Source organism: Candoia aspera, chromosome 2, assembly GCF_035149785.1.
Source record: "Candoia aspera isolate rCanAsp1 chromosome 2, rCanAsp1.hap2, whole genome shotgun sequence".
Taxonomy (NCBI): domain Eukaryota; kingdom Metazoa; phylum Chordata; class Lepidosauria; order Squamata; family Boidae; genus Candoia; species Candoia aspera.
Window position 1 is genome coordinate 81,579,920 of NC_086154.1, and position 16,469 is coordinate 81,596,388.

At 46.2% G+C, this 16,469-nt stretch overlaps 2 protein-coding genes across 2 annotated transcripts; both read left to right on the forward strand.

Annotated features, from left to right (window-relative positions):
* The first annotated feature begins 829 nt into the window (after window positions 1-829).
* LOC134490008 (uncharacterized) lies at window positions 830-4,765 on the forward strand. The gene is made up of 3 exons (XM_063292888.1): window positions 830-851; window positions 4,060-4,695; window positions 4,755-4,765. The coding sequence occupies exons 1-3, from the start codon at window positions 830-832 to the stop codon at window positions 4,763-4,765; spliced, it is 669 nt and encodes a 222-aa protein (XP_063148958.1).
* Window positions 4,713-6,175, forward strand: LOC134489574 (ankyrin repeat domain-containing protein SOWAHA-like). The gene has a single exon (XM_063292339.1). The coding sequence runs from the start codon at window positions 4,890-4,892 to the stop codon at window positions 5,871-5,873; it is 984 nt and encodes a 327-aa protein (XP_063148409.1). The 5' UTR covers window positions 4,713-4,889; the 3' UTR covers window positions 5,874-6,175.
* Window positions 6,176-16,469: the final 10,294 nt, after the last annotated feature.

A 16,469-nucleotide genomic window follows, 5' to 3' on the forward strand; every position in this document is an offset into this window, starting at 1 on the left:
CTTTTTGTCACAATGCCAAACATAAGCAAATGTTGCAGTCTTGTCTGAAAGGGAAAAAAAAAGTCCATTGAATACTTGAGTGGCCCTACCATTATTTTGAGAGAAGGAACACATTCAGACACACCCTCATGGGATACTCCCTTAAGAGCACTGTAGTTGTTTTAATTAATTGCATTACTTCTTTGTATTTTATTAACTAGTTTGAAATATTATTTATTGTATTTCTATATATTTATTTAACTGAACAGGAAGGTTAGTGGGCTGGTAGTGTAGGTCTTAATGTAATACACAAACAACTCCATGATTAGATAAACAGTACCTCTGGGAAAGAACCTTTGTATGTAGGTGGAACTAGCAAAAAGGTCATCTCCACAAAATTCCCACACACCTCACACGTATCTTAGCCAAAGGGTGGGGTAATGCATCAATAATGTGAAAGGCAGGGCTACAAAGTTACACCATAGGCCTGTAAATTTGAAAAGATTACAATGCAACATAAGGATTATATTGTATTAAGAGAGCATTAGCATGGAAAGCACAGAATTTGTTGCAAATTGGTTTGGTCAAAAAATACAATTTTTCTTTTTACATCTGAAGTTTGAATTGCAAGAGGGAATATGAAGTTGCACTCAGCCTACAATCCAATCACACTTTAAAATAACTCAGCCACTGGCATTAATGAGTGGTATTTTAAACTGTATTTTACTATATTGGAGGCATTCCTCTCTCTCAAATGCTGTTCTCAAAAGAGTGACCCCACATAGAGCAGTGAGGCTTCACAATGTCCATAGAGCATGCCTTAAAGTCTAACAATGGCATAAAAGAGAACATGGACCTGAACGGTGTGAAGGGTATAGGAGGACAGTGTGTCTCTGTGTGAGAGTGGCAATGTATGAGTAAATGTGTTTTTCTCTAGACAAATATATAAGGCAGAGAAGTTTCTGGGAGTTGGCCTTTGAGAAGCACACTCAGGGCTACATTCCAAATAAAATGGGCAGGGTCACAACAAAATTCAAATGTAGTTGATTACCATTTAATATTAATTAAATTAAGTTAATGTTAGGAATGTACAGACTGCCAGCAGAGGCAAGTTGTTCTGCCTTGGCAAAGAGCTGAGTAGACCAAGCCACCACCAATCTGTTTTGCAAATGGATTTCAAAATGACTCGGTTAACTTTGAGTGCTAGCCCCACCCATGGGCAGCCCGCAGCTGCCAGTGCCCATGGCTGCAGCCAGTTTAGACTGGAACAGAGCCCCCACCCTTCCATTAATGAGCTGAACCTCACTGAAGGCTGATCCGAGCTATGGAATGCATTTCTGCCTTTTTTTCTACTTACAGAAAAAGAGTTAAGATTGTCTTTAGAACCTCTGGGATGTTCTAAGAATACTTGTCACTGCTCTTCATATAATGGTATTTTATAAGTATGAGTCCTGCTACCAGTCCCATTATTAGTACGAGTACTGAAAGTTGCCTTAACTGAGAATATTTGCACTGCTGGAATAAGATCCTATGACGCCTAGAGCTTAATAGCAGAAGCAGCAATAGTAATTTTTTAATTTAACATGTAGTTACAACTAAGTGCAGTACAGGATGAAGGTAAGACCATGAAAAGCATGTCCTGTTTCCCAGAGCTATAGACCACCACTGTTGCAGAAACTTGTCCTGGGAGTCTAGAAAATGTAGTGGGGATGCAAGTTCATCAACTTGCTTCTCGTTAAGTGGGAGATTTTTGCTTAGCCACATTCACCACAGCAGCTCTTTTGTGCCCATAAGATGCTCTCAAAATTCCAAATGTGCCCAATGGCCCCAAAGGTTGGAGATGCCTGGTATAGATGTTTTTCCAAATACATAGTGCAGCCTAGGCAATCTATGCTCCTTAAAACTGCAGCTTAAGCAGATGCACATTAACAAGACACCTTGAGGACAAGAGAAGCTTCAGTTACTAAAATTCAGCAATTGTTCTGAAAGCTGTGGTTTTGGCGTAATAACTGGGGGCAAAAATAATTAATTACTTAAGGAAATTCTGACTGAAATAAATCAGGCAAACACTGTGCCAGCCAAGGCAATTTTGCTGTAAATATTCTTTGTTCTCTTGCATTTAGAAGTTAATTTGGCAAACATATTTGTTCATACTGTGGTCATCTTTCTTCCTACTGAAGCTAGTGAAAATTTGGCTCCATAAATGCAAGAGAAACAAAGGTAGATGCCTCAATTTTATTGGGCAAGTTTTTTAAACGTAGCTTTGCCCTTGTTTTGTGTTTCCTTTTTGAGTATTTTAGCTGGATTAAATTTTAATTTGTTTCTCCTCATCCATTACCAAGTTCAGGTGGTGAATTAAGATTTGAATACCTTCCATAGGTTCAGATGGAAAGAAGAATCAGTCCAATTGCTGTCTTAGAGCAGCCATTGAGAGTTCGGAATTTATTTCAAGGAGTTGCTAGTACATATCTGTTTTGAACATGTTAAATTCCAAGAGGTTGGTATACAATTCAATTGAATGTGCATAACTATGATTATAAGTTTGTTTGAAAATGGATTAATGAAACTTACACATTTTTAAACAGAGTTGTGCATATCTCCGAAGACCTCAGTAGCTTGAGACTTGCCTATTGACGGGAACATTCATGTCCATATGAATTGCCTCATACCCTTAACTCTTCTGCATGCCCCTGCTTTGGCACAAAGGTTGGGCTGCTACAAGGTGTTATGGTTGGCCTCTGAAACTGCACAGGTCTTGATTCAGTGACTTGCCTTTATTCTTTAGACCAGGGTTTCTCAACCAGGGTTCCGTGGATCCCTAGGTTTCCACAAGAGGTCACCAGGGGTTCCCTGGGAGATCACAATGTATTTTTAAAAATTATTTCAACTTCAGGCAACTTCACATTAAAGAGGTAAGTTTCATTCTTTATTTTTAGTTTAAGAACACAGTTATATATACAGGCCTATACATGGAACAAATATAATTTTGTAACCTCTGGCCTGTATTTGAGCCTGAATGTGCAGGGGTTCCCTGAGGCCTGAAAAATATTTCAAGGGTTCCTCCAGGGTCAAAGGCTGCTTTAGATGCTGGGCAGCAGGCACATTTGGAATTTTGAGACTATATGACAGGTGCAGTCACCAAATGGCTGTCCTGGGAGATTTCTTCCTGTTCCCAAAACAGCCGCCCAGGTGTGCCCTAGTTCTTCCAGATACTCTCTACCTTGCTGGTGGACTTTGGTGGGCCCCAAGTAGATCTGGTGCTTTGTTTTGGAACATACCAGCTTCCTACATAATCGTTTCTTAAAGACAGGAGTAAGAACAACACCCCCACCAACACAAGCTGGACAAACCACGGTACATAAACAGAGAGCAAGGCCCACTTCCTTTTCGCACTGAAGATGTTGCCTAGTCTGGCAACCTCCGCAAGAAAACAACCAGGCTCAGAGAGCACCAAGGACTCCACAGTTCAATCCTGAACTACAAATATTCGCTTCGATTGGTAGACAGCAGTCAGTTGGAAAGAGAACTGGGAGGGCTCCCCAAAGCCCATCCTTGCTTCAGACAGAGGCAAAATGGAAAGAAGTGTGGCACCAACAAAATGGATGTCTTTGTATTATATTCACACATATAATGTATGCCCTTCCTCTAGGATTCTGGCATTCCCCGACACAGCGAAGAGCTACAGACCAGCACTATCTTCCTGAGCGCATTTCTACGCGGCCAGAACTGTTCCTGTTGACAAGCTCACGCAGTGCAATATATTAAAAGGCTTAAAAGAGCGCCTGGGAATGTGCTTCGAAACAGCTCCCCGCCACGCTCGCTTTGCTGCCCTGGCCTCTGCCACGCCGAGCGGCTGATTTACCTCGGCCAGCGTGGTTCGGCACCTGTTCAACCCAGCGCCAGGGTTGCCGTGCCGAGAAGGCTTCGCGCGTCTCAGAGGAGCTGCAGAAAAAAACCCCGAGACCTCAGAAACGCTCAGCTGCGGCTCCTGCTTGTTCTCAGAGCAAGAGGGGGAGCTTCTTTTCTTACTTTGACGCACGTGGTGGGACGGAAGGCGGGAGACGCCTGTTGCCGGGGTAGGCGAGGCGGGGGAAAACGATCTGCGGCGGCGCCTGGGAGCTGCCCTCAGGTTTCGGGAAAAACGCCACGTTCGAGCTCAGGTGTGTTCTTTACTACAAATCCCAACCACCTCCGCGGTGGGTGGTTTTTTTTACCGCACTCCACCCCGCGCGCTCTCGGCCAGCGGGAAAGGAGGGCGCCGGAGGGAGGTTCCTCCTCAGCCGAGGAAGCGGCGGCAGGTGGCTGCAGCCTCCGGGGAGCGGTCACCATCTCCCTCCGCGGCTCCCACGCCCCTCGTCCGCCCTTCCTATCTCACCAACCTGGCTGCAGCGGGCATGGCTGAATCCGCGTTGAGCCGAGCTGCGGTGCTGGACTTCCTTCAGGAACACGGCGGCAAGGTGCGCAGTTCGCTGCTGTTCAACCGCTTCGAGCCGCTGTTGGATCTGCCCGCTGCGAAGCCGGAGGAACGAGCCGCTCTCCGCCAGCGCTTCACCCACTTGGTCGACAGCGTGGCTGTCGTGCAGGATTTGGAGGGGGTCAAGTTAGTAGTACTGAAAAAAAAGCATCAGCTGGCCCCGGGCTCCTCTGATGCGGAACCGAGACGGATAGCCTCCGGGGACCTGTCTGGCGAGGAAGAGGAAACAGAAGGCGCAGCAGGTTCATGGGCGCCCGCTTGTCCGAGCAGCTTCACGGCCTCTTCTAACCTGCCTGGAGAGGGTGGCCCTGAAGCGTATCCTACTATCCCTGTGTTGCAATTGAAGAATCTCTTTCAAAAGGGTGGCTCGGAGATCCTCAAAGCTCCCAGTGGCAAAGACCATTTGGCCCCCAAAGGTGCCCCCGAGAAGCCCTGCATGCTGCCACTCCGCCCCGTGCCCCCTTCCAGCAGTACTAAGAGGTCTGAGAAGCTGAACCCTGAGCAAGACCAGACCAGAGTCAAAGATGGTCTCCAAGTGGGTCTCTCTGCCATCCTCTTGTCTACTTCCCCTCATGCTAAGAGGCGGCAGCTAAGTGAAATGGGCTCCAGATCCCCTACCCTGAGAAGGGGGCCAAAAGCACTAAAGGTGGGTGAGGAAGCTGACAGCACAGCCAGTGTGCCACTGGAGCCTGCTGAGCACCAATGGGTGGTGAAAGCCACAGCTGGCCAGTGGTCCCAGCAGCTTCATGGCTTGTTGCTCATTGACTTGAATCTGGCAAGCAAAAGAGATTTCATGAGTGGCTTCACGGTTCTCCACTGGGCAGCTAAAAGTGGAAATTGCAAAACACTGAGGAAAGTCATAGAAATGGCTGAGAAAGGAGGTGTTCGCATTGATGTGAATGCCAAGTCGTACGGAGGTTATACCCCACTCCATATTGCTGCTATCCACGGGCAGGAAGAAGTTATTGCCGAGCTGGTCAAAGTTTACAATGCCAAGGTTAGTTTAAGAGACTACAGTGGGAAGAAACCATTCCAGTATTTAAAAGAAGGGTCTTCTTTCGCAGTCAGGCATCTCTTAAATGATCCTGGTCTTCACACCATCACTGGACAAAACCATTCCATCAAGAAGAACATAAAAGTGGCTGCTTCTATCTTGACTTCCACCAGCACCGTCCTGGGACTGTTGTCTGATGATTCTGTCTTCTATGAACTGACAAAAGGCTTAAAGAAACCTGCTCCCATCAATAAGTTTCTTAACATAGCCACAGCCCCTAGGAGGAAGCTGAAGTCCCGTAGGACGTTATCTTCTTCTTCTTCTTCTTCTTCTTCCTTGTCTGAGGCCCTGGAGGAAGAACAGGATGAAACTGCATCAAAACACAGACTGGTTTCAGAATTGTTTTTTGGTCACTTGTCTCACTGAAATCAAGTAATATTAATATTTAACTAAACATATTTTGCTTTGCATTTTTGAATGTGTTTCATTTCAGCAGGAGGAAAAAGAAAAGATTATTTAGGATTATGTTTTAACTTGATAGTTGCTGCTTTCCAGCATTTGATAAGGCAGAATTTTTTAGTTACAAAATCTACCTTTACTAAATGTGAAATGTTGAAGTTTCATCTCAATTTTATTTGATTTGGGTTTTTTTCTGAATGAGATGTAAGGTTTGATTTAGGCCGTATTCACTTAACTGGATACAAATTTCCATGAAAATCAGCTGAATAAGATAATTGCACAAGCCCCCTGCATACCTGAGAGTAAATCCTGCTGAAATGAGTCAACAGACTTCTGAGTAAGCACTGATAGAATTGAGAAATGTCATTACATATAAGATAGTCTAACTTGAAACGAAAACATTGTATTTTGTTCATACATGCTGTTTTCAAAAGTCTCTTAAATGTCCTGCTGTGGGAACAAAAATTATTTCTAGTATTTCACGGCATCCTATCCTGTTCCATTAAAGTGGATTTAACAAATTCATTTAAAGCAGCACCCCTTCCCTAATGATGTACCAGTTTTTAGGATTGGAGGTGTTTAATCTTTTCTGCAATAGTTGCACAAGACCCCATTTTATACCAATCTAATTTTCAGCTGATTTCTGTAGTTGAAAAGAAAGCAACTGCAGTAAAACTATATTACAGTTTACATTCTAAAACTCCAGACAGGTTCTTTTCTATTGACATTTTAAATAACTTGGAAAAAGGAACACACATGGCTTTTAGTAGCCAGCTGAAGGTTATTTTACTTTATTTAGTAGCCAGCTGAAGGTTAATTTATTTTTTAAAATTAAAAGCCCTCTATCAAATATGTTTATGTATTTACTATGTGTAGAACTCAGAATATGTAGTGAAATTATAAATCTAGCTCATTCCAACTTTAAAACAAAAGAGAAGCCTAATACCATTACCTCACTGTAATATTTATATGACTAGTTCAGTCTTTTTATTTAGAAAAGTATACAATCCTAATTGCAGAATTATAAATTCCCTGCAGTTGATAATGCAGTGACAATTATAATACCCTGTCCTAAAAGTCATTTAAAAGTATAGTAAGAAATTCTATTTAGGATATTTATTTTTATACAAGAAGGAATCAAAATCTTAAGGAGTTATTTTTATATTGTTAATCGTATAAACATTTGTATACAGTTGCAGCCTTAAAATGCATCCAATAAATTTAATGTGAAATTCTCATATGAAGTCCTGCTAGATTTGAAAATGCTTTTCATAAACTGAAAGCCTTGTATAAATAAGGTGGCTATTGTCCTGCTTTACAAATGGATATATAGTTGTTTTGTGTACATTGATTTAATACAGTTAACTATTCTGTGGAATTAAAGAATCTGAACCTAATGTGAGTTTACAGGGAAGAACATCCCAAGTAAATGTGTACAGAATTGAAGCCCAAGATTTTATGCACACAAAACATTAAAATTATTTTTGTGCCTCGTGCTGTTTGTACAATGTATAAGTGTTGTTATCATAGTAAAATTTATTTTTATGCTATATTTCTAAGCCAAACCCAACTTATATCTGAAAAGATTTGCATGAAGTACAAACATAACATGGCAAGTGGTACAGTCTTCAGATAAGAAAGCCATCCATTTAAGTAACTGTAGTTAATAATTCAGCTACAAACAGAAATACAATAATTATCCCTGTTGGTACTATCTTCTCATGTAGGAAAAGACTTCCTTAACTGAATCTGTGATTATCATTCAACTTCCAAAATACATTCACAGATGTGTGAGACACATTCCATGAAGAAGTTTAAACACTAGAAAACAAAAATATATAAGTAAAAACTAAAACATAATTCTATAGGACCATGTTTAAAAGCCAAATGTTTATTTAACTCTACATTACGAATGCTGAATAGCACAATATAAGCCAATATATATTTGTAAACTTGTAAATCTGACACATTTAGCAAATGAAAGGAATACAGGGATGCCTGCAAGATCCACATAGTTTAGATGGGAATACAGCGAGGTCAACAAGTCTCTCTTTAATGCAGCTTGCTTTAGAGTATCCTTAAGGCTATAGATGGTCTTTTTTAAAATCCATCGTTCTGCTACAAAATAGGCTAGCATATCTGTTTACAATAGTTTGGTTGTTTAATCCACATAAGTTTCAGATTTCAACTGTGGTATTTCACTGGACTATGAAATTCTTTTCAAGGTCAGTGGTTTTCAGAATGTTTTGTTACTAACCTTGTATTAATAAAGTCAGTGCTTCTTATTTCTGGTTATGTGTGTTCATGCATACATAGCATAATATTTAATCAACTCTGCAAAATACGGCAGTAAATGCACTATAATATGGAGATGGCAATTATTTATGATTCACATTCTTTGAAAATAATTTGCAGGGACCACAATCCAGCACAGAATTTGAATAAGCTACACTTAACAATGGCATATTATCACTTAAACACAGAGTTTAGGATCAGCCTCTTCCATGAAGGAAAAGAAATGGTGTTCCCAGTTTAGCAGAGTTTGTTTGCTTATTTTCTATCCCACCTTTATTATTTTTATAAATAACTCAAGGCGGGGAACATACTCCTCCCTCCTCCTATTTCCCCCACAACAACAACCCTGTGTGGTGAGTTGGGCTGAGAGAGAGTGACTGGCCCATGGTCACCCAGCCGGTTTTCATGCCTAAGGCGGGACTAGAACTCTTGGTCTCCTGGTTTCTAGCCTGGAGCCTTAACCGCTAGACCAAACTGTAGCATCCTTCTCTTGGACCATTTAACTGTGCAACCTTTGCCCTAATTACATTTCTTTCAGCAGTACTCACTTCTGATATTAGATCTTAAAAGCATTTAAAAAGCTACAGGTGATTTCTTGCTGAAACACCCTCTTGTACTTCTAGAATGGGAGGAACACAAGACAGTGATAATGGAGGTAGTACAACCTATTCTGTTCTCACTGGAAACAATGGGAGGAAGAAGCAGATTTGTTTAAATAAAAACAAATCCTATAAACATGAAAATAAAATGAGGGGACCTCTCCAACATATACAGAAATGACTAAAAGTATTGGTGGTGAAAGGTCCCCTGTGCAAGCACCAAGTCATATCTGGCCCTTTGGGGGGACGCCGCTTTCATGACGTTTACTTGGCAGGCTACAGAGCGGGGTGGTTTGCCATTGCCTTCCCCAGGCGTCACCTTCCCCAGCAAGCTGGGTACTCATTTTACCAACCTCGGAAGGGTGGAAGGCTGAGTCGACCTGAGCCGGCTACCCGAGAATCCAGCTTCCACTGGGATTGAACTCGGGTCATGGGGGGAGTTTTCAGTTGCAGTACTGCAAATAAATACAAAAAATACAAAAGTATTGGTACCCCTCCATTTTTGTGATGTTTGTGAAGTCATACATCAAAAGCATCTGCTCTATGCATTATGGGCTAAAGAAGGAGGATGCCATTTACTTGTGTCAGTTTCAATTTATTTCACAACAAATTGGGATTCTTTGAGAAAAGGGAGGGATACCAATATTTTTTCCAATACCAACCTATTTAGGTGGGTGCTAAGTGTTGACAATGACTTGTTGGCACATAATCAATCAAACCAATACTTTTGGCTGTTTGTACAGTATATGCAGAAGTAGATGACTTTGGGCAATCCCTCTCAGCCCAGCCTATATCACAGGGTTGTTGTGCTAAAAATGAGAAAGGAATGTTATGTACCCCATCTTGAATTCCAGAACAGAAGGTAAGATAGAAATCTAATTAAAGAATTAATTCTGCCCCAGAATGATCTATGTGTTGCCTGCAGTTCAGTTTCTTTTCTGGCCTCCCCACCTGCAAACACACTATTTCCCTCATATCCTTTCTCCTGAAGGTGAGAATTCTTAGCAGTGTTTTTCCAACTTGGTGTCATGATCACCGTTGCGATGCTTGTGACATCGCAACGGCTCACATAACAATACAGGGAAATGGGTACCGGGCGGATTAAGGGAAAAGGATCCAGTTCCAGACCTGGAGCTCCAACCCAGATGGGAGAACCCCGACGGAAGACAAAGTCGGGGACCAGCAACTCCTCACTTGGGCCGGCGGAGCAGGACCCTGGATGGGAACACCCTACTCCACCTGGAGGCTCCGCTACCTCCAAACGCCCGAGCAGGAAGGCGCAAGACTATGTACTGGACAGCATCTGGCAGCACCGACATCGGACGACCAGGGCACGCCAGACAGGGTCATGGCCCTGGAAGCCAGGGTCCGATACCTTGAGCACCTGCTCCTGTCCCCAACATCGGCAGACGAGGACACGACCCCGAAAGCCAAGGTACGAGACCTGGAACATATGCTCCAGTCCCTAGCAACAATCGTCAGCGAGCGCTCCAAGACTGAGGCGGCACAGGGGGTAAGAGGGGATCGGGGCAACATACCCACCCCGCCAACAACCCCGAGCGGAAAGGGCCAAGCATGAGACTCTGTCGCAGGGATTCGCGGCCCCAGACCAGTGGGAGCCATCCCTCACCACCCACAGGTAGGGGACCCGCAAATTGGGAGGTTCACCAAAGACTTCCCCGTACAATTTGATGGGAACCCTACGAAACTGTCTTTCTTTCTAACAAATGCGAGGGACTACATGGCCCAATACGGCCTTTGCTTCAACACAGAAGCCGCTAAAATCTCGGCGGTGGCCACCAAGCTCCAAGACAGGGCTGCAGACTGGTACGTGCAGATGTCCGAGTCTGGAGCCCCAGCCTTGGCCTATTTCCATGACTTCCTCACCAAGTTGAAGCATTACTTTGAGGACCCCCTGGCAAAAGAAAGGGCCAAGTGCACACTTCAAGCGCTACACCAGGGAAGAAAACCGGTGGCCGACTATGCCCTCGAGTTCAAGGTCCTCGCAGGCAAAATCACGGAATGGTCTGAGGCCACCCTGATCGACATGTTCAAGCATGGCCTCAACCGGGAGGTGCTTCAATGGGCACTCTACAGGGACGACCCAGCCTCCCTTCACGGGTGGATTTGCCTAGCCGGAAAAGCGGAGCATGCTCAGCGCACGTTCCTGCTCGCAACCGCAGATGACAAAATCCCACCCAGCACAAGAGGACCAGTCCCACAGTCGGGCCCAATCTGGCATGCAGACCAACAACGGAGGCTTGCCCGCGGGCAGTGTACCAGGTGCGGGAAAATGGGCCACTGAGCGGCGGACTATTTCACAAACAGAACAACGGATCGCCCGCCCAGACCCACACCGAAGACGCTGCACAAGCCATCCAACCCCCCCAGATGGCTGACAGGAGCGTTAGCAACCCCGGACGAGGACGTGGATGCCTACCTCGCAGGGGACGCGATCGACACCCAAGAACAGCCGGTGGAAAATGCTCCCCACCTGCTCTAAGCATCGCCACTGGGCAGGTGGTGAAGAAGGGGCGCAACAACCCCAGGGTGAGTGACGATTGCTCCATCCTGGCAGGGACAAATGAACTCTCTTACGGCCCTAGAGCCATTGCGGCTGAAGCTATGGTGGATTCTGGGTGCTCCAGAAATCTGATCCACCTGGACATTGTCACCGCACTAAAACTGCCTTGTTTCCCCCTCCCTATACCGCTGGCATTCCATCAACTAGATGGTTCTATAGCGGGGGGGAGGGAGACCGGCCACCCAGAGGACTGGAATGGTCACCCTGACAATGGGCACCCACAAGGAATCAATAAACTTTGTGGTGACCCAGATAGGGAAACCCATAATAGTGCTGGGGATCCCCTGGCTAGCACGCAACAACCCACACATAGACTGGAGGACACGCTCCATCAAGTTCAAAGACGGGGTCTACTAGGCACCGACACCGGACAAACCATCTGCTCCGATGGTGGGGAGGGCAGAAGTCGTCGACCACACCCACGACCCCCCCCCCCCGAAGGACTGCCGGAGCAATATGCAGACTTTGCAGATGTCTTTGGAGAAGAGGAGGCGGACCAATTACCCCCGCACCACAAGACGGACTGCTCCCAGACGTCCCATTACCCAAGCCCAAGATCTACCCCATGACCCAGAGAGAATTAGCGGTGCTGCGGGAATTCTTCGATAAAAACCTCTCCAGGGGCTTCATAGAACCAGCAAATTCGCCGGTTGGAGCACCCATTCTATTTCGGGAAAAGAAGGACGGCACCCTGAGACTATGCACCGATTACCGCGGATTAAATTCCGCTTCCCTATCCAACAAATACCCCCTACCCCTCGTAAAGGACATGCTAGCACACCTGTCAAAGGGAAGGGTGTTTTCCAAACTTGACCTCCACGAGGCGTATTACAGAATCCACATCAGGGAGGGGGACGAGTGGAAAACGGCATTCAACTGCCCCTTGGGCTCCTTCCAATACAAGGTACTGCCATTCGGTCTTGCGGGGGCCCCAGGGGTCTTCATGCAACTCATCAACGAGGTACTACATGAACACCTATTCAAGGGTGTACTGGTTTACCTGGATGATGTCCTCATCTACACGAGGACGCAGAGGGAACACGAGAGGTTGGTGAGGCAAGTCCTCACTAAGCTACGGAAAGCCAAACTCTACGCTAAGCTGTCCAAGTGCGAATTCCACAAATCGCGCTTGGACTACCTAGGGTACAGAATCTCTGACAAAGGCATAGAAATGGACCCCGCGAAGGTCCAGGCAGTTTTGAGCTGGGAATGCCCACGCACCAGGCGCCAGCTTCAAAGCTTCCTCGGGTTCGCGAATTTCTATAGGTCCTTCACGAGGGGGTTCGCGGAAATCACCCTACCCTTAACCGATTTGCTCAAGACCAAGGGCATCGGGGAGACACGCAAGGTAAAAAAACCTGGGGGCCGTACTTAATTGGACTCCTGCCTGTCAAACTGCGTTTGACAGGCTAAAAGCGCTGTTCACAGCGGAGCCAATCCTAGCTCACCCGGACCCCGAACGACCTTTTGTGGTGCAGGTGGACGCCTCTGACTTCTCAATAGGCGCCATTCTGCTGCAAAAGGATTCCGTGGGAATCCTGAAGCCATGCGCCTACCTCTCGAGGAAATTCTCGGAGACAGAGAGGCACTGGCACGTATGGGAAAAGGAAGCGTTTGTGGTTAAAGCAGCACTGGAGGCTTGGCGTCACCTTTTGGAAGGGACGACTTGCCCGTTTGAGGTCTGGACAGACCACCGCAACCTCGAGGCGCTCCGTATGCCCCGGCGCCTCAGTCCCAAGCAAATACAATGGGCTCAGTTCTTCAGCCGGTTCAACTTCCAGCTGAAGTTCATACCAGGCAAAAAGAACTTCCTGGCAGACGCACTCTCCTGACTGCCCCAGGATGCGGAGCCTATCTCCGACATTGTAGGGACGGTGCTTTCCAATTCCCAGCTGGCTATGGCAGCGGTCACCCGGGGTCGCGCTCGGGGACAGCCTGCCCCCCCCCTCACAAACAGCTACGACGCAACCCGCCCCTAGACGCAGGCAACCTCTAATACCAGGGGGGCTACGGGCAGATTTCATAACGGCATTGAAATCTGACCCCTGGCTCCTCGCCAACCCCAACAAGGTCACCATGGACCAGGACCTCGCATGGGCGGAGGGAAGGCTATATGTACCCGACTCACAACGGCAGGCGATCCTCAACAGATCGCATGACCACAAACAGGCTGGTCACTTCGGGTTCCTGAAAACCCTACACCTGACTCGGATACAGTTTTGGTGGCCCTCGCTGAGGAAGGATGTCAAGACGTATGTGGCGTCCTGCCCAGTGTGCGCTATGGCCAAGCGTCCAGCTGGCAAACCCCAGGGGCTGCTGCAACCTGTAGCTGAACCCTCCCGCCCTTGAGATGAAATCTCAATGGACTTCATAGTCGACTTACCTCCCAGTCAAAAGAAAACGGTCATTTGGGTGGTAAAAGACTACTTTTCAAAACAAGCGCATTTCATCCCCTGCGCCTCGATCCCGTTAGCCCAACAGCTGGCGAAACTGTTCCTAGTCCATGTGTACCACCTACATGGATGCCCCTCCCACTTGGTGACCGATAGGGGCACACAATTTACCTCGAGGTTTTGGCGGGCTTTTTTGAAACTGATAGGTACCCAGCAAGCCCTGTCAACCTCCTGGCATCCCCAGATGGATGGATCCACAGAGATCCTTAATGCCACACTGGAGCAATTCCTCCGCTCCTACATAAACTATCACCAAGATGACTGGGTAGACCTCCTCCCATTCACAGAGGTCGCATACAACAACGAGATACACCAAAGCACCAGAAAAACCCCCTTCAGGGTGGTGTCGGGTCGGGAGTTCGTCTCCATCCCTGAACTACCTCAGCCTCCGTCCCCAACAGTGGCCGCCTGTGATTGGGGTGAGAAAATCACAGATTCCTGGCCGGTCATCAAGGACGCGCTTAAAGAGGCACAAACGGCATACAAATCACAAGCGGACAAACACCGGCGCCAGCAACCAACATTTCAGGTGGGGGACATAGTCTATCTATCCACCAGATTCATAAAATCGCTGCAACCATCGAAGAAGCTGGCCCCCAAGTTTATTGGACCATTCCAGGTGACACAAATAGTGAACCCAGTCACGGTGTGCTTGGACCTGCCCCATAATCTGAAGAGACTGCACCTAGTATTTCACTGCAGCTTACTCAAGCCGGCAAGTGATCCCTCCCGGTGGCACCTACGCATGCCCCCCCCCCCAGTGATGATAGACGGGCAGCAACACTTCGAGGTCAAGGAGGTGCTTGACTCCCGCAAGCTGCGGGGCTCCCTCCAATACCTTGTAAAGTGGAAACACTTTCCACACCCTGAGTGGGTCACTGCCCGTGACGTCCAGGCTCCTGACCTGATCCGCACCTTCCACACTGCCTACCCCTCCAAACCTGCGGCTTAACCTTCCCGAAGGGGGGCAGTATGTCATGATCACTGTTGCGATGCTTGTGACATCGCAACGGCTCACATAACAATACAGGGAAATGGGTACCGGGCGGATTAAGGGAAAAGGCAACTAGCTAACAAAAGAGAGCAACAGGTGCTGGCAACAAAGTATCGACTCTAGCCGGAGGTGCGGAAGAGAAAGATACAATGTTGCAAAGAAGGTAATTGACAAGACCAGACCACGAGGCGCGCCCGAGCTGTCAAAAAGATTACGAACCTGATCACCCAGCAATGAACCATCACCGGCCGGGAAAACAGTCAAGGAAACGCCCGAGGCACAGGAGGGGCTCCACGACCCCTCACCTACCGGCAACGGAACCAACGGGGCTCAGGGCGCACCCGGAGTAAGAAGGGGTGGAGCGCTGACCAGCACGGGCTATTTAAATCCCGTTCCGGCGCGCTCCACTCACTCTCAGCTTTTCTAAGGGCATGCATTCTATACTCAAATAAAACCAGAACCTAAGCCTATGCTAGCGTCTGTGTTTTTACTGGGTAGCAGGCAGAGCCTGACACTTGGCAACTTGAAGATGTGTGGACTTCAATTCCCAGAATTCCCCAGCCAGCATGAAGAATTCTGGGAGTTGAAGTCCACACATCTTCAAGTTGCCAAGTTGGAAAAACACTGCCTCAATGAAGAGCAGCAATTGATTGAAGAGTGTTACACTCCCAAGCTGTTTCAGAGTTCTTTTCCACTGTATGTAATAAAATAGTGGGGTTTTTTTTAATCACTGAAGACCAAGCACCTCTTTTACAAAACCTTGGTCCATCTCTTTTGAATATACAGTAACTCTGTTTTGCAGAGTTAGGCCTTAGTAACCACACCTGGCTGTGGTGTGTTGATATGATACACTTTGCCAGCAAACCAGTATTCACAATGGGCATATTAATTAGCTACCATCAAAACTAAACTGAGATGATAAATTACAGCAGCTGAAACTTGTAGATTTCATATGTAATTCTAGCATAGCATCACTGATAGAAAGGTTGCCATCTCTGGTTCTTCAGCTGCACAATGCTTCTAGAAGGACCATGAGAGGCAGAAATTATTGTTCATTTGTATTGTGAGTTTTTAACCCTATGTCAGCCACCCAGATTGCGAGATGGGCAGCCATATAAATCAACTAAACAAATAACCCTAAAACTGCCACTTTTATTTTACCACCATATTCAGTCAGTTAGGCAATTCGTAAAGATATAAAGCAGATATTGGAAGAGAAAAATTTGGAATTTTGGAAGCACTGGACGATGCTGTCATAAAATCATTTCTATCAGTGGGTGTTGCCAAACCACAAAAGGCTGCTATGGTGATTGTGCTCAGTTGTAATAAGATTAAAAAAAGAAAGATTATCTCTACTAGTCCAACTTATTTTTGTCTTTGTATATATATGTGTGTGATCTGAGCTGCTAATCCCGCTTCGAAAAAAAAGCAGTTATCTGAAGCTCCCCCCAGCCCATTCTTATTTTTTCTGATAACCTCTCAGAGTCACAAGGCATTCTTGAAAATAGAGGTGATCCTGAGGGCTGATGCTTCAGTTTCCAGCATCCTAATTGCCACTTCATTTTGAAATTAAAATGTGGTGGGCTGTGGAGCTTGAATTGGCAATGGAAATATGTGCAAGCACACTGGTTGTGATAC